The sequence below is a fragment of the Acaromyces ingoldii genome, assembly GCF_003144295.1.
Source record: "Acaromyces ingoldii strain MCA 4198 unplaced genomic scaffold FA10scaffold_3, whole genome shotgun sequence".
Classification (NCBI taxonomy): Eukaryota; Fungi; Basidiomycota; class Exobasidiomycetes; order Exobasidiales; family Cryptobasidiaceae; genus Acaromyces; species Acaromyces ingoldii.
The window spans coordinates 833,433-853,084 of record NW_020290249.1 but is presented as its reverse complement, the minus strand read 5'-3'; the positions used below and the strand labels follow the sequence as shown (position 1 = coordinate 853,084).

Genomic DNA, 19,652 nt, shown 5'->3' with positions numbered 1-19,652 from the left:
CGACACAAAAAAAGTGAGAGAGAGAACGGCAAAAATTCTAATTTCGAACCACGTGGAAACTGCAGGCTGCTTGGAGAAAGAAGGCTGCTGCATGCAGGCCGGCCTTTCTGAGAGACTAAAAAGTGGTTCGACAACACTCCGGGAAGTCGTGTCACTTCGAAGGGAACCCGCCGGCCTTTGCTCCTTCATCTCTTCTTCTCTTACCACCACCATCCACCATCTAACTTGGCGGAGCAACCCAGCAGCAAACAGGAATTTAGCCATGGCAATCGTCAATCATCAACCAAGCAAGCTGGTGCTTGCCTGGTTTGTGTGAGTCTGCGCTCCTGTTCCCCTTCTTCCCCGCAGCCAGCCAGAGCTGACCTCTCCTTTGTCTTGGTTGCGCCCTTTTCTATGCTCAGAATCTCGTCCCTTATAGTCTGGTGAGTATTGCTCGAGTGCCTGACTACAACTGCTCGCTGATCTCAAATCCACCAGCTGGGACACTGGATACATTCTCCTGCGCCCGCACTCGTTCAAGGGTGGAAAGTACCACTTTCTCTGGCAGCCCTACGACCTCTACGGCAAGGTTGACCTCATCTACAGCCGGAGGTTCTATGAGGCTTTCAACGGCTTCACCGCCGCTCAGGGTGAGTCCATTTATTACGCAACACGATGTATGAGCAACAATTGACGCAGCTGCACGTATGGAAGGCTACATGAACATCATCGAGACAATCCTCAACTTTGCCTACGTCTACATGGCCGCCATCGATGGCCGGCCCGCTTGGCGCGCCGCCTCGCCCGTCCTGGGCCTCTCCGTCGCCCTCATGACGTTCTGGAAGACGGTCCTGTACTGGCTCCAAGACTACCTCAGTGGCCCCAAGGGCTGGGGCTACACGGGCCACAACAGCGCCTACGACTTTTTCGTCCTCTTTGCCCTCCCCAACGGCTTCTGGCTCCTCGTGCCCCTCATTCTTACCGCCTACTTTGCCATCGAGATTGCGGGAAATCTTCAGGCTGCCGCTGGCGTCAGTGGATTCGACGGACCAGCAGGAAGCACAAGGAGCCGCCAGAGGAAGAGCCTCAAGGGCCAGTAAAGGTGCATGAGTAGAACAAGGACGCGAAATAGAAAAGTGGAAGGGCAGATGGCATTGGCCTTGCTGCATATTGCGCTGCTGCTGCCCATCGGAGGATCCGCTTGTTGTTGATAGTAATAGTAATAATATACACTCTGCATGTTGTTCATTGCAGAAGTCTCGTCACACCTTTCGCCTCCTCCGCTCATTTGGATTCTTGCGGCCAACGCCAATCTCTGGCATCTCGACGGGCCCGCCCTTTCCCCTGTTCTTGCCCGTGCCACCGGCCAGGAGCATCGTGAGCTCGTCTGCATCCTCGTACCGCGCCGTGAGGCTGTCCTTTCCCTTTTCGAGGGCCCTGTTGAGCCTCTTTTCCTCCTTTTGCCGCTGCACCTTGTCCTTTTGCACCGCCCGTTGCCACTCGGCCTGGTCCTCGCGCAGCACGGGCACCGAGGCTGGTTTGCCGCCCGCCTTGCCCGGCTTGGGAAGCGGCAGCGAGTAGATTGTGCCCCTGTTCCGGTACTGGAAGTTCTTCTTGAGATGCACCTGCAGCCCACCGTGCGACTGGCCTGTGCCTGCCTTGCCTGTGGCGTCGGGCGACGTGCTGGTGACGGATGTTCGGAGCAGGGTCGGGTTGCCGCAGTGCGGGCAGAACTTGCGCTCCGAATCCTTGCAAATCTTGGCGCAGGCGTGGCAGCGCAACACCCAACTTTTGACCTGCTTAATACGCTGGCCCTCGATGCCGACGAGCGAGAGTCCCATCTGCAGCAGCACGTTCTGTACGGCGTAGTCGCCCGTCATGCATGCCACCGTCAGCCTGCCTGAGCCCTTTTTTCCCTTCTTTTTGCCTGCTTGTTGTTGCTGCTGCTGCTGCTGGTTGGACCGCGATCGGTCTTCCTGGTGGCCAGCCTTGGCAGTAACGGTGGACCAGCCGTCGTCTCCCTCGGCGATGGACACTCTACCCGGCCTCGTATACGCGTTCCGCGCATTCTTGGACGACGAGGAGAGCGAGAGAGGCATGTCCTCGTCGGTGACGAGGCCCAGACTCCGGTTCTTGTGCTTGACGACATTGTCAGGCGTGATCCACTCGCCTCCCTCCTCCTCGTCATCTTCGTCGTCTTCTCTCTCTGCGTCTGGCGTCGCTGCCACGACGGCCTGTTCATCGCTTTGCTCCACCGGCGCAGCACCTGCATCGGCGGCGTCTGCAGCTCCCGATTCGTCTTGCTCCGCCTGTGCTTTGCTCACTTCAAGGTTTGACAACTGGGCCGCCGCTGCACTCGTGCTCTCCTCTTCGTCCACCTCTTCGTCCCCGGCCTCTTCGACGTCCTGGAACTCATCTTCACTGCTCTCCTCTTCCACCCGCGCCACTCGTGACGTCTCGTGTGCGCCGCCATTTCCGCCGTCCTCGACCTGATCCTTGGCCTGCTCCGCCTCTTCTTTCTTCTTTCTCAGCTTCTCTTCCTCGGCCTTTTGCTGGCCCGTTTTCCCGCCAACGTCTTCACGGACGCGCCATGTCCCATGTCGCTCCAGCTCCAGCGCGTACGTGAGCGCCAGCACACTCATGTCCGGCCTCGACAGCACTGCATAGTCGCCCGTCTTTTTCGCAAATTTGACCACGCCCAGCAGTGCCTCGGGCCCGGCATCGCGCACCTCGACGTCGAGGGTGCGCTGGAGCCACTCAAAGTGCTCGCGCGCCCGAACGTCGCGGAGCTCGGCCACGACGGACGCGGGCACGTAGAATTTTTTCGCCAGCCCGCCGAGCGAGGTCCGCGTCACGAGTGGGCCCGCATCAAGGACGAGTGCGTCGATGGGCGCTTCGGACGCGCCCGTCGGCGTCGATGTCGAAGCCATGTCGTTCTTGAAAGAGGAGATGCTACTGCTGCTGCTGCTAGGCCAAGCCGAAACGAAGAAGCCCGCCCAAAAAAGTTTCCTGGAAAATCACAAAAAAAGTTGGCAGGGCTTACCTAAGCTGCCTTGCTTACCGTCTTAAATTTTCTCTGACCCGGGCGACAATTTTGTTTTGTTTTTTGAGAAGACGACGCGAGGAAGGCAAAGAAGACAGGTCATGGCTACAGCAGCGGCCGCGGCAACGCATACAAAGGGGGGAGAGAAGCGGAGAAGGCGGAGGTTCAATGATAAGGACAGGGAGGAGGAGAAGGAGCTGACGGCCGCTCTATTCGGATCGACGACGCCGGCGGCGAGCTCGGCGCGAGACTTTGACGAGGACGACGAAAGCGATGCGTCATCTCTGGCTGGAGGTTCGAGAAGCAAGAGGGCGAGGGCCGACGAGGAGCATCTCGACGATGACCAGGTATGCATGCGGTGCAGCTGAACTTCTTCTGTTTCGTCTTGCTGACCACGCTCGGCAGCTTTTCATGGTCGACACGGGTGCACGTTCAGGACCAGACGAGGTTGAAGACGAGGACGATGATGGGGATGATGACGAGCACTCAGACGATGAGGAAGCCGACGACGACGTGGACAGTGATGGAGAGGCAGAATCATCTGGCGAGACTTCCGTGAGCGCTCTGCAGCGCGGCTCAGCCGAGGGCCGAGAGCGAAAAAGAAGAAGACCGGTCTGGACAGACGAAGCGAGTGCGAACCTCGTCGTCGCGCTGACGGGCGAGAAAGCGAGGGCTGTCGATGGGAGCAGAATAGGAACGTCTCGGCTGCGCAGGTTGAGGGAAACGGCCGATGAACGAGAGATTGATGGAGCAGAATACGAGAAGCGGTTGAGACGAATGTGAGTGTTTGGCTTGCTGGAGGATTAGCTCGTGCGGTTGGAGAACATGCCGACTAATTAGCTTTTTTCCAGGTTCGAGAAGCTCAATCCGAGGCCGAGCTGGGCTGCTTTGTCCCTGAGGCGGACAACGGAAGCAGACGAGAATGGAATCTCAAGGACGCTGGAGGAGGAAGGGCGAGACACATTGTCGGATCTCCTGAGCAGAGACGCTGGTCTCGTTGCTCGGATGACGGGATCCAAGGGCAGACTTGCCAGTGGACGCCTCGAGGTGGATCGATTGCGAAACGCCAACGAAGCGCAAGGGAAAGGGACCGTGGCAGCGATCGAGTCGCTGCAGTTTCATCCCTCTACCAGGGCCCACGTCCTCATGACGCTCTCTAGGGACCGCAGGGTGCGGTTGTTTCAGATCGACGGCAAGGAGAATGCGCTGCTGCAGACGCTCCACGTGCCCGACCTGCCGCTACAGTCCGGCCTGTTTGACCCCAGCGGAGCCTCGGTGCTGCTCAGCGGGCCACGCCCGTTCATGTACACCTTTGACCTGCAGTCGGGCCGCACGATTCGATCGTCGCCATGGCGCGGGACCAGCAAACACGCAGACCTCGACTCGGCCGAGCGAGACCTGAGCCAGGTCAGGTTCCAGCCCCATGGCGGCAGTCTACTGGCTGTGGGAGGCCGTCGAGGTGCGGTCCACCTGCTGGAGTGGGGCAAGCAGGGCGCTTCGGCCAGCGGCTCCCTCATCGGCTCGCTGCGAATGAATGCGCCTCTCGCCGGCCTTTCGTGGGACGGCGCCGACCCTACCAAAATCATGTCGCTCAGCGACCAGGGCATCGTGCACCTCTGGGACGTGCGTAACATGAAGTGCCAAGTCCAGAAGCGCGACGTGGGCCTCTTCAACCCCAAGGGGCTCGAGTCCTCGCCCGATGGCCAGTGGTGCTCCATCGGCAGCGAGAGCGGAATCGTGAACATGTACAACGGCAACCGCATCACGGACTCGGCTTCAACGAATCTCGAGGCCAACAAGGATGTGGGAAACCTGACGACGGCGACGACAACGATGCGCTACAATGCAGACGGCCAGATCCTAGCACTGGCCAGCCGAAACAAGAAGGACGCAGTCAAGCTCGTCCATCTCCCTTCGCTTTCCGTCTTTTCAAACTGGCCCACGTCGGCCACGCCGCTGGGACATGTCTACGGCATTGACTTCTCCTCTTCGTCCGAGTACATGGCGCTGGGCAACAGCCGGGGCAAGGTCTTGCTGTATTCTTTGCGACATTTTCTGTAGACAATTCTTTACTATACAAATGCACGAACCTTCTTGGCACCTGCGCCTGCGCCTGCCTTTCTCTTCTTGAACATGCCCCCTCCGCTGCTGCTCCCACCACTCGGGCGAGGCTCCTCTGCTGCCTCTGCTCCTGCCTCTACTTCTGTTCCTGCTCCTACTCCTGCTGTCTCGTCGCCCACCTTTCTCTCTTCAGCATCCTCCACCTTCTCCTCTTTCTTGACATCTTCCACAAGATTGACCACGGGCGCCACATCGCCATCCTCCGCCTTGACCTCGGGCGGTGGAGGGACAGGGACGGCTTCCAGGCCCTCCTTTTTGATATCCTTGCTCCTCTGAAGCTGCAGCGGCGTCCAGGTTGCCGGCATCATCTTTCTAGCTTCCTCTTCTTGCCTGCTCGACGACGACGACGAACTTGCAAGCTGTTCGACCCTCGATCGCTTTTTGACCTTGATCTCAGGCTCCTCTTCCTCGCTGCCATCGTCGTCCAGGTATGCCTTCTTCTCGTTGACCTTGAACCGCCTTGCCCTTTCCCGATCCCCTTCGTCTTCTCCGTGGCTGGCAGTTGCCGAGCCACTGCTCGATCCAGCGATGGCACTAGGTTCTACGGCGACCGTCTGCCACTGCCCTGCGGTCCCCTGCTTGCGCTTCTCTTCCTCCTGCTCAAGGAGCCGCTGTTCGGCCTCGAGCTCCTTGGACGACAGGTCGTGCGCGACAGCCGACCCATAGGCTGACAGGCCCTTTGGCTTCCACTTCTGCTGTGTCGGGGCTTGCGCCTGCTTGCTGGATGATTCTGCAGGTGGCGAGGCCGAAGTCGCCGGCGCAGTCGAGGCCGGCGCGTCTCTCGCCATGCTATCCTGCGCGAGCTGCGACGAGAAAACCGAAATCAAGGTGGTCAGTCTCAACACACTCCTCCCCAAGGGAGTGATGTGGAAGCACATGCGAGTACTCACCCTTTCGATGCGCTCCATCTCCCTCTTTGCCTCCCGCTCGTCCTTTCTCTCTCTCTCGCTCTTTCTGTATGCCTCCTTGAGGCTCCGTTCGACGTTTCCCTTGTGCCTCAGCCCGTTCTCGTGGTGCTGCCGAGAGGGCACATCGTCGTTGATGGTCACATTGCAGTACGTGCACGTCCACTTCTTGCGCGACACCCAGTATTCCGACATGGTGACGACGACCTCGATAGAGTAGTCGAAGTAGAAGAAGAAGATGGGGGAACGCTTGCTCAGGCAGGTCGCACGACGGATTTCCTCAGGATCCAAAGTCACGTGTCGACCAGACGTCTGGTGCCTGTCTCTCTTTCGGAGAGGGAGAAGAAAAGCTCCGACCCTGCCTCGTTATCCTGTCCCAGGTCAAATCTCTGACGACATATCGACACAGGGGTCCCTGGACGCCCAAAGCAGATGACAGCCTTCTCGCAGGGCATGAGCAGTGTAGCAGCAGAGATTGCTTGCCGGCGGAGATGAAGCTTGTTAGGCAGCGCTCGGACCATCCTCCACTTTGTTTTTTTCGCGCGGACATTCGATTCAAGATACGAAAAACGAAAACGCCCAGGGAGAAGGATATCTCGCTCCTCACCAGAACTGCGATGATGATGCTCCATCGCCAAAGAGCAGGCTTGCCTCTGCTCTGGACGTCTCTCGCCAGGTGCCAGCAGGCAAGAAGGGGATCTCTTGTGGTGGCTTCATTCTCGACATCGAGGCGTGCTCTGGACCAGAACGGACACGGGCACCCGAGCAACGACGTGAGCGCGCCTCGCCTGCCGCCGCTCTACACGCCTCTCAGGGGTAAGCATCTGACCGAAGAGCCGATTCTCAACAAGGGCTCGGCCTTCACGACGGAGGAGCGGGAGCTGTTCCACCTCAAGCACTACTTGCCCTATGAGCACCACGCACTCAACGTCCAGGTGCAGCGAGCCGCGGCACAGCTGTTTGGGCGTAATGAGCCCGTGCTGCAGTATGCCTTTCTGAGAAGTCTTCGGGACCAGAATCAGGTGCTGTTCTACGCCCTGCTTCAGGCCAAGCTCAAGGAGACGCTGTCCATCATCTACACACCCACGGTGGCCGAGGCCATCAAGCAGTACTCGCATATGTTCCGTCGTCCCGACGGCCTCTTTCTCTCCTACCCGCACTTTAAAGAAGGTGGAGCCGCGTACCTCAAAGATGCATTGACAGACTACGGCAAGGTGACATCGGATTCGATCGACCTCGTCGTCGTCACCGATGGCGAGGGCATTCTCGGCATCGGAGACTGGGGAGCGGGGGGGATCCAGATTGCCGTGGGCAAGCAGACGCTGTACACGCTCGGCGGTGGCATTGATCCCAACCGGTGCCTTAACATCGTCCTCGATGCAGGCACCAACAATGAGCAGCTCCTAAATGATGAACTCTACCTCGGTTGGAGGAACAAGCGCATCACTGGTCAGTACTCGTACCGTCCGCATTGTCACCTTTCCACTTCCTGAAATACCTCATCCCAACAGGCAAGGAGTACGACGACTTTGTCGACTCGTTTGTCTCGACGGCCGCTTCGTGCTTTCCCGATGCCCTCATCCACTTTGAGGACTTCGGCAACGCAAATGCACACCGGCTCTTGCGCAAGTTCCAGCCAAAGTACTCGGTCTTCAACGACGACATCCAAGGGACTGGCGCAGTGGCGCTGGCGGCACTCATGAGCGCGACAAAGGTGGCAGGCACGGAGCTCAAGGATCAGAAAATCGTCCTTCAGGGTGCAGGTACCGCTGGCCTTGGCATTGTGAGTGGACTTCGCCTAAGCTTTGGCACGACAGAAACCTGACTCAGGGGCGATGGGCCTGCGCCAGACGAACCAAATTCGAGATGCAATGATCCAGACGCAAGGGCTGAGTCGCCAAGAAGCGAATAGCCGCTTCTACCTCATTGATCGAAACGGCCTCATCCACCAAGGTCAACAGGGACTGCGCACCGGTCAAGAGGAGTTTGCACGTCCAACGTCCGAGGTTGAGAGCTGGGCGCCATCCACCTCCAAGTCCCAGGGAGAGTTTACGCTATTCGATACCGTCAAGGCAATCCAGCCCACCGTCCTAATTGGCACATCCACCATTCCTCACAGCTTCACCGAGGAGGTCGTTCGCGAGATGAGCGCGCATGTAGACCGTCCCATTATCCTGCCCCTCTCGAACCCCACGAGCCTGTGCGAGGTAGACCCCGCCGATGCGATGAAGTGGTCCGACGGCCACGCGCTCCTGGCCACCGGCTCCCCCTTTCCACCGGTCTCGCATGCATCCAAGCCAGGCCGCAGCGTCGTCGTGGCAGAGCTCAACAATGCCCTCATCTTCCCGGCGTTGGGCCTGGGCACCGTTCTGTCCAAATCGGCAAAGCTCTCCGACAGTATGATCGTCGCCGCCGTCGAGGCTCTCGCAGCACTCTCGCCGGCGCTCGAGAATGAGGACAAGGGACTGCTACCGGACCTCGAGCACGTCAGGGACGTCACCGTGCAGGTGGCGGCTGCAGTGATGCGACAGGCCAAAGAGGAGGGACAAGCAAAGGCGACATGGCCGTGAGTGCTTGCATTCCACATCTCTCTTGACCGGAATTAGGATAGAAGCTGACTCTAATCGAAACGCAGCGACGACCTTGAAGGGTACATCTCCGATCGCATGTGGAAGCCCGTATACCGGGCACTCCGTCCCTTTGAGACGGTTGTGGGTTGAATATGGCTCGTTCTGTTCCTTCATCTTGCCTTCATCTTGTAATTAGAAACACTGCAATGCAGGAGAACAGAGGCTTTCTGCCGGACGCCAGAATAAGCGCTGAGTCGGGATAGCGAGTCAGTTACTCTGCTCTGATGCTGCTCTGATCTTGGACGCCATCTCACCCATTATCACTATCACCTTCTTCGGACTCTCTGCGTAATTAGAGTTCACTACTAAAGGCAACAGAACCAGAGTGGCTTTATTTGCGCGACCGCATGGTCGAGCTAATTCTTCGCGGACCGCATGATCCACTTCGACCATGCAGTACTTACTGCCACTCTCAAAAGGGGTGAGCTGGTCGCCTGACTTTGCCTCACCATCACCATCCTCCAGCGTATTCCAGCACGCACATCTCGAGAATGCACGCTGCCGCTTTCGCCGCTCTCGCTGCTCTTGCCACAGCAGCCAGTGCTGTCGCTCATCCACTGACAGCTCTTACCCGTCGCCAAGACAACATACCATTGGTGTATAGCAACACGAGCGTTGTAGATGTGGGAGATGGACTCGGAGGACCGAGAAGCCTCTACTCCTGCGATCGAGCCAACTATACTTTCGAAGTTGTTCTCAAAGAAGACAACGTTCACGAAAACAACACCTACCGATTCGTTTTTGGCCAACCCCGTTTCGGGCCCCAAGGTAAGATGAGTATAGGTTGAGCATCGATTTGCTAGTTCTGACGGGTGCTTCACAGGTGCTTTCATCGATGGCAACAAGATCTTTGTTGACCACACGTACAAGGCCTCCCAGATCTTGCCGACTGTCGGTAATGCGACTGATGTCGTGGGCGATACGACCTTTTTCTTCGACATGTACCCAGAGGCACTGAAGAATGAGATTACGAGCCACCCTTGGGCTCTGAGCACCGACAACAACACAGATGGCTTCGTCGTGCCAGATTTGTATGCAGTAATCGTAGGTTGCCCCCTGCAGCTTGGTGTTCCACGTGCAAGGCTGACAGGTTTCTTCTGTAGGGCTACGTATACTTTGGCAACGGCACGGTGCTCTTCCCTGGTCCTACATACAACAACGTTTCGCTCCTTCATGGCAGAAACTGCACCCCCGAATTCACGAGTACCGACATGAAAAAGGCGACGCAAGTGGGCGGTGCGATGGCGACAAAATCCATCATTGGCCTCACCTCTTTTATTGGCGCTGTTGCCGTCTTGCTCACAGTCTTGTGATGTAACAACATCAGCACAAATAGATGGCGGACAATGTACTTATTGCGGGCCCCTGCGTGGGACAAGGCTCACCAGGACGGCTCACACCACAGACAGCGCTCTTATCACTCTGCTGCTTTAATACAAAGTCTTTGACGACCCGAAGTCACGACATCGTCGTATCGTCGTCACATTAGCCCCTCACGCCGCTCACCACAGTGTAACCGTTCTTTACTATCGTTCCAGTGTCCAGCGTCACCGAACGCAGAGTCTGTTTCGGAGCTCTGGTTTCCATGTCGGCTTTATCTATACCTGGTGATCGCGCTCGCAACAATGTGAAACCAGCATGGTGGCCTAGACAGTAACTTACTTGGGCGTATGCCGTTTAGCCAGCGGCTTCCTCAAGAAGAATCACTGCACCGCTCGAGGCGTCCCTCCACAAAATCAGTTCAAATAGAGCAACCTTCATCATCATTAGAATCATTTCAAATCTGGCGTACCGCATAGCGCCTTCCATCGCGTCAACAGTGCCCATTCCGCGCGTCACATCCTATTTTCGGTCCTCTGTAACCCATTTTGGCACTGAAAAGCTAGTGTGGTCGGGGGGACAGATGTTGGTTTGACATTTTCCCCTGATCGGCGGAGATACAGTATATCTTCCCTCCTCCACCACAAACACGCACGTCGGCAACGCAACCTCTACGATAAGCAAAGATCATGGCAAAGTACCGCTCGCACCAGCGCAAGATCCCAAAGGAGCGCAGGGTGGCTGGCTGGAAGGCCGCGCTCAACAATCCCTCGACGTCGTCCGAGGGACGCTCTCATGCACGCAGGCAGCTCCTCATGGTGAGACGCGCGCGCGCAGGTTCCCTCACGCAAAGGCCACAAGCAGGCTAATACTACTCCTCACTCTTCCCACCACCACCAGAGGGGCCACTTCATGGACGCCTTTGCTTCCAGAAGCATCGGTACGAGGATCCGCAGCATGCTCGGCCTGCGCGCTCCCCACCGCAAGTGACCTTTGCTTTCTCCTCCCGCTTGTCTTAAAGCGGGCTTCATACCCTTCAATTGATTCCTGAGAGGCTGCAGTTGGTCTTGCTCCGAGAATCTAGGCCGATTCCAAGATCTTTAAAGATGTAAACAAAGAATGATAGGGAGAGTCCAGTATGAGGGCAAGAGGTAGGGAGAAGAGGGGTACAGTCAGACGACGCCGTCCGCTAGTCCTCGCGGTCCCCCTTTTGCTGGGTGCCATTCATGTTGTGCATCGGGATCACGCCGTCGCTCCGTCCATGCGCGCTTCCGCCGCGTGATGATTCGACTCCCGTTGCCGGCGTGCTTGTCGACGCCTTGCCCTGCTTTGCCTGCAGGTTCTTAGCGTAGGCATAGACGAGGCTGTCGTGGGAGAATAGGTCAGACCGGATCGAGGAGGGGGAAGGGGGACGAACAGGACTCACCCGGCAATAAAGCCAACGCCGATGGCTGAGATACGTCCAAATGTCGCAATCTCTCCAAAGAAGACCATGCCGCTTAGAGCGAGGGGAAGCTTGTTGAGGGCACCGACCATGCTGTACGTCGTGCTCGACGTCACCCGCACGCACCAGGCCGTGGTGTAGGAGATGAAAACGGCGCACGCGCCCGAAAAGATGATGGCAGTGATGAGCGTATGGCGAGTCTCCTTGGGGCTGTTGAGAGGCCGTCAGCAGGCAGCCAGAGCGGATACTGCCGAGGGACTCACAAATTGCGCTCGAAGTTGGCACTCGACCAGTCCTCAACAACCTACATGTGTGCGATGATTCTCAGCAAGAACGTTTGGACGAGATGTGGGGGCACATAACTCACAAGAGACATTCCAAGCAGGACGGGAATGGTGAGAAGGTTATTGTAGAACATCGTGTCCCAGTCCTTGAAGCCCGTGACCTTGATGCGCTTGCGCATATAGAGAACGTAGGCGGCACTGCAGGCGCAGTTGAGCCCCATCCACAGGTAACCACTATTGAGGATGCCCCATCCACCGAGACCCTCGAGGACCTCGTCATTAAGGCCCTGCTGGCTTTCCAGGGCAGCGATCTCTGCCTTTTGTTCGCCGAGAGCGTCGAACGGCGCTGTGAGAGCGCCCGTCTTTGGGTCAATCGTCGATCCCGCGAGCGAATCTGGAGTGTGAGGCATGGAGATGCTGTTGATGAGGAGGAAGCCAGCGATATCGTTGTATGCGGCAATGAGCGACGAGAAGACCATGAGAATGAAGCTGAAGAGCGTCAATCTCGTGACTTTGCCGCCGAACCAGAGGACCTCGCCGTAAGCGATGAGGATGATTGTCAAGTTTTTGAAGATCGTGTAGACGGCCATGGTGAGGAATTGCTGCGAGAAAAGCGGGTCAGCTTAGGCTTGAGCAACACTTGTGTCCGGTCGGACCCACCAGGGCTTTGCTTCCAGTCCAAATAACAAGGACAAGGAGAGTGCTGACTGGCAACCACAGCTTGACGTCTTTCATGTTGAGCGGTCGAATCTCAATCCAGTTGAAGCTGCGAGCTCCGATGACGAGAAGGACGCCAACGATGGATTGGATGAGGAGCACGACGAGGTTCAGGCTGAACTTGGTATTGAGGACGTACTGCGAAGGACAAGAAAGCTCAGTGCCACATTGATCCGTAAAGCACTTTTGGTACCCTGCACGTACCTTGTTAAAGACAGTCATGGTGATACTGGCGATGCAGTAGCTCAGGATGGGTGCCAAGGCCTGGAGACCAGACACTGCTGTTGTCGCGGCGGGACGGCTGGCGGCCTCGGGTCTGCTTGCATTGTTGCTCATCTGCTCTTTGGCATACTGTTCCTCTGCCTCGAGCTTTGCACTTTTGACCTCGTCACCGTTGGCGTGCACATTGCCGTTGCCGTTTCCTGCGCCATTTGGCAAAAAGGGCGCCCTCGAGGGCGAGCCCGGCCGTGCATTGTCGGGGGCGAAGAATGAGCGCGACATTCTTTTCTACCGCACTCGGAGCCGCGGGTGGCGTTTGGCGATGCTTGATCGTAGCTCCTTGAAATGCACAAGGTCCTGGTGTTGGTTGCCCTATGGCCCGATGTGTCGAGTTGGGAGACTTAATGGGGAAAGGAAATCGAAGGTCGACGACCGTGGTCAAGTCTTGGCTCTGCAACAAAATTTAAAGCCATGCCGGCCATCTCATCAAGCGCGTTCCTGTGTCCACGTGGCTGCCCGAGCCTACGCTTATCTTTTGATTTTTTTTTCTGATTTTTTGGACAGGGCGAAGAGAAGTCCGGAAGAAAGTGGGCAAGAAGATTTGATTGGTGACTCCATCTCTCACACGAACGATCAGAACCTCGAACAACACTGCAAACATGGCAAAGGGAAGCGTGCTCCTCGCCTACTCTGGCGGCCTCGGTTAGTGACTTCAGACATCGGTGATCTGATCTGTGCATCGCTGAGCTGACTTTACGATGGCACAGACACCTCGTGCATCATGGCCTGGCTCATCGACGAGGGCTACGATGTCATTGGTTTCATGGCCGACGTTGGACAGGAGGAGGTGAGTTGCCTCTTTGGATTGCAGCGACGAAGACTGACAACTTGTTTATCTGTGCGCAGGACTTTGAGGCCGCTCGCAGCAAGGCGATCAAGTGCGGCGCCAAGGACTTCATCCTTGAGGACATGAGGCGCGAGTTCATCGAGGAGCTCATCTTCCCCGCTGTCCAGGCCAATGCCGTCTACGAGGTGAGTACGTCCTCTATACCTTTTTCATCGCAGCGGCGGGGACTGGTTCAGACTATTCATTCGTGCAGGACGTCTACCTGCTCGGTACCTCACTCGCGCGACCCGTCATCGCCCGAGGCATGATGGCCGCCGCCGCCAAGACGGGCTGCGAGTACGTCTCGCACGGCTGCACGGGTAAGGGCAACGACCAGGTCCGATTCGAGCTGGCCTTTTACGGCCTCAAGCCCGACATCAAGGTCATTGCACCCTGGAGGATCCCTGAGTTCTACAACCGCTTCGCCGGACGTAGCGCCCTGCTCGAGTACGCCGCTTCCAAGGGCATCCCCGTGACCCAGACCAAGAGCAAGCCCTGGTCGACTGGTGAGTTGGCTTTACCCAGCTCGCAGGGAAGGGCAACAGAACTGACCCGAAGATTGACTACAGACGAGAATGCGGCCCACATCAGCTACGAGGCCGGCGTGCTCGAGGACCCGGACCACACGCCGCCAAAGGAGATGTGGAAGCTGACGACGGACCCGACGCAGGCACCGGACACACCCGAGGAAATTCACATCGAATTCACAAAGGGCCTCCCCACAAAGGCGACCATCGGTGGAAAGACCTACACCGACTCGGTGGAGCTGTTCCTGGCCGTCAACGACGTCGGAAGGAAGCACGGCGTGGGCAGGATCGACATCGTCGAGAACAGGCTCATCGGACTGAGTGCGTAAATTGAACTCGGCTCTCCTTCTCTCCACCTCTCGATACTGACTGTTTGGTTTTCTCTCTCTGTAGAGTCGCGAGGCTGCTACGAGGCATCGGGCCACCACATTCTCCGCGCTGCCCACATTGGCCTCGAGGGCCTGACCATGGACCGAGAGGTGCGCCGAGTCCGCGATGACCTCGGCAAGCGCTACTCTGAGCTTCTTTGTAAGTTTCGTCACCTTTCGACGAGGGTAAGGAAAGGTATGATCACGAGCTAACCGACTTCTATCCTGAACAAAAGACTACGGCTACTTCTACTCGCCAGAGTGCAACTACGTCAGGTCCTGCATCGTTCCCTCGCAGGTGACCGTCAACGGCCAGGTGCGCCTGTCGCTGTACAAGGGCAACGCCATGATCATTGGCCGTTCCTCGCCCGAGACGCTGTACAATGCTGAGCTGGCGTCGATGGACACCAACGAAGGCTTCAGCCCCGAGGCAACGAGCGGCTTCATCGAGACGAGCGCCATTCGGATGAAGAGCTACGGCCTTTCGCAGACCAAGAAGGGCCTCGGCGGCGTCGACAGGAAGAGCGCCTACGCGCTCAACAAGTGATCGTCTCTCCTTCCAGCCCGCACTCTTGTCCAAGAAAGCAAAAGATAGTGATGGTTAAAAGCACAAGGTGAAATTATAGAGAGTGTTCTTGCTTCATTCGGCCGTTTGAGCCTCTTTGGCCTGCTCCTGCTGCCCACCCTTTTCCTGTTCCTTCTCCTGCTCCTGTTCCTTCTCCTTTTGTGCCGCCTTTTGTCGTTCGGCCTCCTCTATTCTCTCCTTCTCTATCCTCTGCCTTTTCCCCTCCTCCCTCTTCTCCTTTTCCTTTCTCTCTTCCTCCTCCTTCTTTCTCTGCTCTTCCTTTCTCTTTCTCTCTTCCTCTTCCCGCCTGTTCTCTTCCTCCAGGCGAGCGAGCTCCTCGTTCATCTCGTCCTCGTCGATGTCCGGCACACCAGCGGCGTGTCGCATACCATCCTGTCCCACCTCGACGGCCTGTCTGACCTCGTCTGCATCTGCAAGCGCCTCCTGCATGTTGTCCATGGTCCCCTCGACATTTTCGACTTTTAGCCTCTCGTCCGCCAGCAGCGTCTTGAGCGAAGCCGTCGAGAGATCGTACGCCTTGACAATCTCGACATCGCCAGCCGCCTGCTCAATTTTGACGAGTACACCGTGGAGCGTCTCGAGCGAGGCCACGCGCCGCTGCAAAAGCTCCTCCAATGCCTTTCGGGAGCGCAGGTAGGACAGGGCCTGCTCCTTATTCTTTGCCCGCAGAGACGCTTCCACCTTGGCTTGTCGCCTGCAGTTACAAGGATCCTCGTCAGTGTACTGCATGTTAGAAAAAAAGGCCGAGTCTGCATGCAGAATGCTCACTCTTTGATCCGTGACTCAATCTCAGCCACTTGCTCCTCGAGCCTGGCATGCGTCTCACGGACATTTACGATGCCTCGCTCGTGCTCGCTGATGGGGCTCGGCGGCTCCCCCTGCACGTGCTCGAGCTTGACGACATCGCCGTGCACCAGCGCCACGGATCTGTCCCGCGCAAGGTGCGTGAGGAGCACGCGCAGATCGACGTCAGATAGGCTCTTGGAAGGAAGGCCCAGCGACTCGAGCGCATCAGAAAGGACGGACCGGCGAAAAGACGAGGTGGAAAAGAGCGACTCGAGCGGCGAGAGCCTTGGCGAGGCTCGATGTATCGCCAAGACTGCTTCCCCGAGTGCCTTTGATGTCGGCAGTGACCCACAAAGTAAGCTTTCTTCGAATCTTACACGCACGAAAAGGGTTGTAATTGGGAAATGTACCCACCTCGACATTGTCCCAGATGACCCAGTCGCCCTGGGCGCGCTTCCAGTCTTCTCTTCCCGCATCTTCCGAGCCGTCATTTGTGAGGCCGAGACTAAGCGTCAGTTGCGAGAATGCCCAGCTTAGCGGTCTAGTGGCCAGCGAGCCCAAAGTACCCGCCACAGAGGCATACGAAAAGGAAGAAGAGCTGGGTCCTCGGACAGGCGTCTGACTCTTCAAGAAGCCGGACAGGGCGTGGAGATGCGACGATGCTCGGAGCTCCTCAACGACCGTGCCAAGTCCCAACGGTCGGCCGACCTCATCGATGCTGACATCTTCGAGCAGCTTGGACCCCACGTGCAGGACGAGCCGATCTGCACTCCGTTTTGTCTCAGTTCCGGTGCTGGGACCAGCGACTTGTGCGCCCTTGAAGCAAGCCCCAAACAGGACGTCTTTCCACCAGGCCACGCTCGCTTCGAACGAGGCTCGATTTGACGCTCGTCGAGTCGCGAGGTCCGCATAGAGAGACGGCAGGGGCGATGACGCTGAAGACGGGTCCGAATAGTCTGGCAGGCTCAGCACGTAGCGCCGGAGGTCGGACGCCATCGTGCTTGATAGATACGGCGTGTAATCGGGAGTGGATTGGAGAAAAGTGGAGATTGAAACGAAATTTTTGACGACGCGTTCGAAGATGGAGACGGCATCAGTTTCGTTTGATGTTGGTCTTGTGCGCCCGCACCACGCGCATGTACAGGCAAGCTCCGTTCCAGCTTATCTTCACACAGAATCCTCTGCCTTAAACGTGAGAACACGCTTTGGAACTTGCCGTTATGTCAAGGGCATCAGGACCAGCGAAGAGGCGTACAGCCGATATGGATGCTGCCGCTGTCCTCAAAGAAGAGTTGGTTGTCTTGTTTCAATTTCTAGTCCGATCTTGGCTTTCGCTCATGGGAGAAGCCTTGTCGATGCGATAAATTTCTTCTATGCGCAGACTTGCCGAGAAAGAGCAGCTTCTAGCTGGGCGCCGGCAGAAGGAGTGGATCAAGACTGAGCAATTCAAGAACCGGGACCTGCGGGTGCGCCTTGCCGATAGAATTGCGCAGAGCAAAGCAGAGATCGAGAGCGAGTTGGCAAGGGACAAGAAAAAGAAGTGGGGAAGATCTTCAATGTGTACCAGTGACGAGCTAGTGCTGATTCACGCAAGTAGCGATGCGGCCCTGAGGAACGTCAAGAAGGCGCTTGAAAGCAACAGGCTCCCGGACATTGGCCCGTGGGACAAGAATTTTGAGGCCGTTCTGGGAGTGAGCAGCATGGTGTGGTGGTGTCTCTTTCCTATCGCTGAACCACGGTGGTGACGGGTCAGAAAATCGAAAGCGGTCAGGGATCGTTGAAGGCGGTTGTCGAGAGCTATCCTGCCAAAGAAATGCTGCGCCTTGCTGATGACCTCTTCGATCAAGGTGAGCGCATCTGCGAAACTCAAAGCGACTGATTCAGCTACAGCTGATCGATCTCGCCAATCTTTAGGAGAATCAGTTGAGGACATCAAGCAAGCGAGCCGCTGTGCGATGGAAAGGCACCAGAAGGAGCAGGCTGCCTCAACGAAACGCAAAGATGTCCGTCCTGCTATCCTCTCCTGCTGGGCTGGCTGGCCTCTGCTGACTTGATGACCACAGATTCACCAGAGCGCATTGTCCATCGTCAAGAACTTACGTCACATCCTCACTTCTTGACCATCCAAGCTGATTTGGGCTGATTGAACTTGATTGTACTGTACAATTACAAGCAGAGGGTCCTAGGAAATCCTCGCAAACATACACCGACAACCACGGGGGAGGGCTGTCCTCTTCCAGACACCACCTTCTTGTAGCATCTAGACTTGTACCTTAGCCCAACACTCTCCGCAATTCACTGGTTCCTTGAACCTTGGCAAGCGTCACAGGGCATCTGCCCTTTTCCTCGACGTAAGCGAAGGCGCATGTGTAGCAGAAAACATAGCCGGTCGGCAAGGCGCACGGGTTGTTCATCGGCGTAGCACCGCAAAGCGGGCAGGAATTGTGCAGGAGCGAGTCCTTGGTCGACTGAAGGTCACCATCCTCGTCGAAGTTGGGCGCGAGCTTGCTTCTCGGAATGTGCGGTTCCTTGTAGTCGCTCGCCTTGTTGTAGAGGACTCCTCGCTGGTTGGGAGGCAGGACTCGAGGAGGCTCAAGCTTGTACATCTCATCGGACCCGCCTGCTTCTCCGGTCCCCGCACCGCCGCCTCCGCCGCCTCCTCGGCCTCTTCTCCGCCTCCGGGAATTGTCGGGCGAGTACCACCATTCGAGGAATTTGAAAAAGAAGATCGAAGCCGGCAGTGCGTATTTGAGCGCCTCGAAGAAGATAAAGGGCGAAGATCGCAGCATTTGCAGCGCAAAACGAGCTGGCTCCCGAAGAGGATTAGGCATATTGGGCGGGAGCAGAGGGGGCGAAGCAGCCTGTCAATTGGCCCGTCAGCAACAGCAGGACCCCGACGAAATAGAAAAGAAGAGTGGTACTCACATAGTCATCGCTGGCGACTCTTCGGATGTCCATTCGCATCAACTTGAACCATGGTCTCCAAAATGGCGTCTTTTCGAAGAGATAACCGACATTGTAGGCCAGCAGCCATAGCTGCCACGCTGCGCCCGCGTACGGATACCCCTTGCGAAAGCATACTTTGAGGAGCGTTCGGAGCTTCTCGATTCTCGACGTCGGTCCTCCACCGTCTTGGAAGACTGCCCGGCCTCCAGTCTCCTCGTCATCTCCAAAGAGCCCTCCCTCTGGGCCTGCATCGACGCCGCCGCCGATGCTTTCCCAAAGATCGTGCAGCTTAGTTTGGGCATATGGAAGCCCAACGAGCATGAGGAGCGAGACATTGATGTCGACGCCCCTAAGCGCCTCCATAGATTGTTGCGTCGACCTCGAGGAGGACGCTTTCTTGGCTCGAGGCGTTGTGATGCCCGGGCGTCTTCGCCGGCGGAGGCCGTAGAAGTTCTCGGCGAAAGAAGAGCCTTTTGATCCATGCATAAGCTCTCACGCGCCAAGTCACTCAGCCATCACGCAAGACTCACCCCACGTCTTGAGGTAGTGCCTCTCGATAGCCCACATGATCAGTGCGTAGACCTCGTCGAAGCGGTTGACGACTCGGAGCAAGTAGCGCGGATTGCGTTGGGCGAGGACGGCAAGGGTATACCTCAGCGCAGGCTTGAGCAGATCCCCCAGCTGCTCCTGAGCCGCCAGCTCGAAGAACGACGGCCTGTACGGATCGGCCGACGACAGCCCTGCATTGGTTGGGTCCACCGACTGGAGGAGATCCATCTGTAGAGACCTGTGAGCTGAGTGACGGATGGCAAGAAGCGTGAAATCGGATGGCCGGCTTCGTCGTCAGCCAAAGCCGGCCGTGGAGGGGAGCGCTGTCGGCCGAGATAATTT

At 57.2% G+C, this 19,652-nt stretch overlaps 11 protein-coding genes across 11 annotated transcripts; 6 read left to right on the top strand and 5 right to left on the bottom strand.

Annotated features, from left to right (window-relative positions):
• The first annotated feature begins 217 nt into the window (after positions 1–217).
• Positions 218–1,245, top strand: FA10DRAFT_266631 (hypothetical protein). The gene is made up of 4 exons (XM_025521576.1): positions 218–312; positions 402–422; positions 478–629; positions 694–1,245. Exons 1-4 carry the CDS (start codon positions 263–265, stop codon positions 1,077–1,079), a joined length of 609 nt encoding a protein of 202 aa, XP_025377328.1. The 5' UTR covers positions 218–262; the 3' UTR covers positions 1,080–1,245.
• On the bottom strand, positions 1,242–2,909 carry FA10DRAFT_231068 (hypothetical protein; the record flags this gene model as incomplete). The annotated part of the gene is made up of 3 exons (XM_025518843.1): positions 1,242–1,928; positions 2,094–2,288; positions 2,427–2,909. The coding sequence occupies 3 exons, from the start codon at positions 2,907–2,909 to the stop codon at positions 1,242–1,244; spliced, it is 1,365 nt and encodes a 454-aa protein (XP_025377327.1).
• Positions 2,910–3,433: 524 nt separating this feature from the next.
• On the top strand, positions 3,434–5,083 carry FA10DRAFT_229442 (WD40 repeat-like protein; the record flags this gene model as incomplete). The annotated part of the gene is made up of 2 exons (XM_025518789.1): positions 3,434–3,801; positions 3,874–5,083. The coding sequence occupies 2 exons, from the start codon at positions 3,434–3,436 to the stop codon at positions 5,081–5,083; spliced, it is 1,578 nt and encodes a 525-aa protein (XP_025377326.1).
• FA10DRAFT_266629 (hypothetical protein) lies at positions 5,055–6,270 on the bottom strand. The gene is made up of 2 exons (XM_025521575.1): positions 6,034–6,270; positions 5,055–5,946 (listed from the first exon to the last, which is right to left on the bottom strand). The coding sequence occupies exons 1-2, from the start codon at positions 6,241–6,243 to the stop codon at positions 5,095–5,097; spliced, it is 1,062 nt and encodes a 353-aa protein (XP_025377325.1). The 5' UTR covers positions 6,244–6,270; the 3' UTR covers positions 5,055–5,094.
• A 322-nt stretch (positions 6,271–6,592) lies between these two features.
• Positions 6,593–8,857, top strand: FA10DRAFT_251463 (putative malate dehydrogenase). The gene is made up of 4 exons (XM_025519609.1): positions 6,593–7,497; positions 7,560–7,831; positions 7,899–8,614; positions 8,684–8,857. The coding sequence occupies exons 1-4, from the start codon at positions 6,666–6,668 to the stop codon at positions 8,766–8,768; spliced, it is 1,905 nt and encodes a 634-aa protein (XP_025377324.1). The 5' UTR covers positions 6,593–6,665; the 3' UTR covers positions 8,769–8,857.
• Positions 8,858–9,051: 194 nt separating this feature from the next.
• Positions 9,052–10,340, top strand: FA10DRAFT_266627 (hypothetical protein). The gene is made up of 3 exons (XM_025521574.1): positions 9,052–9,446; positions 9,502–9,722; positions 9,782–10,340. Exons 1-3 carry the CDS (start codon positions 9,170–9,172, stop codon positions 9,989–9,991), a joined length of 708 nt encoding a protein of 235 aa, XP_025377323.1. The 5' UTR covers positions 9,052–9,169; the 3' UTR covers positions 9,992–10,340.
• Positions 10,341–10,512: 172 nt separating this feature from the next.
• On the top strand, positions 10,513–11,091 carry FA10DRAFT_266626 (hypothetical protein). The gene has a single exon (XM_025521573.1). The coding sequence runs from the start codon at positions 10,688–10,690 to the stop codon at positions 10,865–10,867; it is 180 nt and encodes a 59-aa protein (XP_025377322.1). The 5' UTR covers positions 10,513–10,687; the 3' UTR covers positions 10,868–11,091.
• Positions 11,092–11,187: 96 nt separating this feature from the next.
• FA10DRAFT_229762 (putative VRG4-golgi GDP-mannose transporter) lies at positions 11,188–12,779 on the bottom strand (the record flags this gene model as incomplete). Its single annotated transcript, XM_025518805.1, has 6 exons — positions 11,188–11,362; positions 11,425–11,652; positions 11,706–11,746; positions 11,810–12,328; positions 12,387–12,581; positions 12,648–12,779. 6 exons carry the CDS (start codon positions 12,777–12,779, stop codon positions 11,188–11,190), a joined length of 1,290 nt encoding a protein of 429 aa, XP_025377321.1.
• A 525-nt stretch (positions 12,780–13,304) lies between these two features.
• Positions 13,305–15,322, top strand: FA10DRAFT_275028 (argininosuccinate synthase). The gene is made up of 7 exons (XM_025523246.1): positions 13,305–13,364; positions 13,430–13,509; positions 13,569–13,694; positions 13,763–14,054; positions 14,118–14,396; positions 14,469–14,603; positions 14,680–15,322. Exons 1-7 carry the CDS (start codon positions 13,322–13,324, stop codon positions 14,988–14,990), a joined length of 1,266 nt encoding a protein of 421 aa, XP_025377320.1. The 5' UTR covers positions 13,305–13,321; the 3' UTR covers positions 14,991–15,322.
• FA10DRAFT_301404 (hypothetical protein) lies at positions 15,084–16,857 on the bottom strand (the record flags this gene model as incomplete). Its single annotated transcript, XM_025524982.1, has 3 exons — positions 16,230–16,857; positions 15,798–16,144; positions 15,084–15,723 (listed from the first exon to the last, which is right to left on the bottom strand). Exons 1-3 carry the CDS (start codon positions 16,809–16,811, stop codon positions 15,084–15,086), a joined length of 1,569 nt encoding a protein of 522 aa, XP_025377319.1. The 5' UTR covers positions 16,812–16,857.
• Positions 16,858–17,990: 1,133 nt separating this feature from the next.
• On the bottom strand, positions 17,991–19,569 carry FA10DRAFT_266622 (hypothetical protein). Its single transcript, XM_025521572.1, has 3 exons — positions 19,292–19,569; positions 18,741–19,231; positions 17,991–18,676 (listed from the first exon to the last, which is right to left on the bottom strand). The coding sequence occupies exons 1-3, from the start codon at positions 19,536–19,538 to the stop codon at positions 18,089–18,091; spliced, it is 1,326 nt and encodes a 441-aa protein (XP_025377318.1). The 5' UTR covers positions 19,539–19,569; the 3' UTR covers positions 17,991–18,088.
• Between the last annotated feature and the right edge of the window lie 83 nt (positions 19,570–19,652).

Bases quoted from the DNA above. Each gene is read 5' to 3' on its own strand.
- FA10DRAFT_251463 (XM_025519609.1), top strand. From the start codon at position 6,666: ATGATGATGCTCCATCGCCAAAGAGCAGGCTTGCCTCTGCTCTGGACG. The intron at 7,498-7,559 runs GTCAGTACTCGT...TCATCCCAACAG, and splicing joins GAGGAACAAGCGCATCACTG to GCAAGGAGTACGACGACTTT. The intron at 7,832-7,898 runs GTGAGTGGACTT...GGCCTGCGCCAG, and splicing joins GTACCGCTGGCCTTGGCATT to ACGAACCAAATTCGAGATGC.
- FA10DRAFT_266629 (XM_025521575.1), bottom strand. From the start codon at position 6,243: ATGTCGGAATACTGGGTGTCGCGCAAGAAGTGGACGTGCACGTACTGC. The intron at 5,947-6,033 runs GTGAGTACTCGC...TTCTCGTCGCAG, and splicing joins AGATGGAGCGCATCGAAAGG to CTCGCGCAGGATAGCATGGC.
- FA10DRAFT_275028 (XM_025523246.1), top strand. From the start codon at position 13,322: ATGGCAAAGGGAAGCGTGCTCCTCGCCTACTCTGGCGGCCTCG. The intron at 14,397-14,468 runs GTGCGTAAATTG...CTCTCTCTGTAG, and splicing joins GAACAGGCTCATCGGACTGA to AGTCGCGAGGCTGCTACGAG. The intron at 14,604-14,679 runs GTAAGTTTCGTC...CCTGAACAAAAG, and splicing joins GCGCTACTCTGAGCTTCTTT to ACTACGGCTACTTCTACTCG.
- FA10DRAFT_266622 (XM_025521572.1), bottom strand. From the start codon at position 19,538: ATGGATCTCCTCCAGTCGGTGGACCCAACCAATGCAGGGCTGTCGTCG. The intron at 19,232-19,291 runs GTGAGTCTTGCG...ATGGATCAAAAG, and splicing joins GCACTACCTCAAGACGTGGG to GCTCTTCTTTCGCCGAGAAC. The intron at 18,677-18,740 runs GTGAGTACCACT...GCCAATTGACAG, and splicing joins GAGTCGCCAGCGATGACTAT to GCTGCTTCGCCCCCTCTGCT.
- FA10DRAFT_266626 (XM_025521573.1), top strand. From the start codon at position 10,688: ATGGCAAAGTACCGCTCGCACCAGCGCAAGATCCCAAAGGAGCGCAGG.
- FA10DRAFT_266627 (XM_025521574.1), top strand. From the start codon at position 9,170: ATGCACGCTGCCGCTTTCGCCGCTCTCGCTGCTCTTGCCACAGCAGCC. The intron at 9,447-9,501 runs GTAAGATGAGTA...GGTGCTTCACAG, and splicing joins ACCCCGTTTCGGGCCCCAAG to GTGCTTTCATCGATGGCAAC. The intron at 9,723-9,781 runs GTAGGTTGCCCC...TTTCTTCTGTAG, and splicing joins CAGATTTGTATGCAGTAATC to GGCTACGTATACTTTGGCAA.
- FA10DRAFT_266631 (XM_025521576.1), top strand. From the start codon at position 263: ATGGCAATCGTCAATCATCAACCAAGCAAGCTGGTGCTTGCCTGGTTT. The intron at 313-401 runs GTGAGTCTGCGC...TTCTATGCTCAG, and splicing joins CTGGTGCTTGCCTGGTTTGT to AATCTCGTCCCTTATAGTCT. The intron at 630-693 runs GTGAGTCCATTT...CACGTATGGAAG, and splicing joins CGGCTTCACCGCCGCTCAGG to GCTACATGAACATCATCGAG.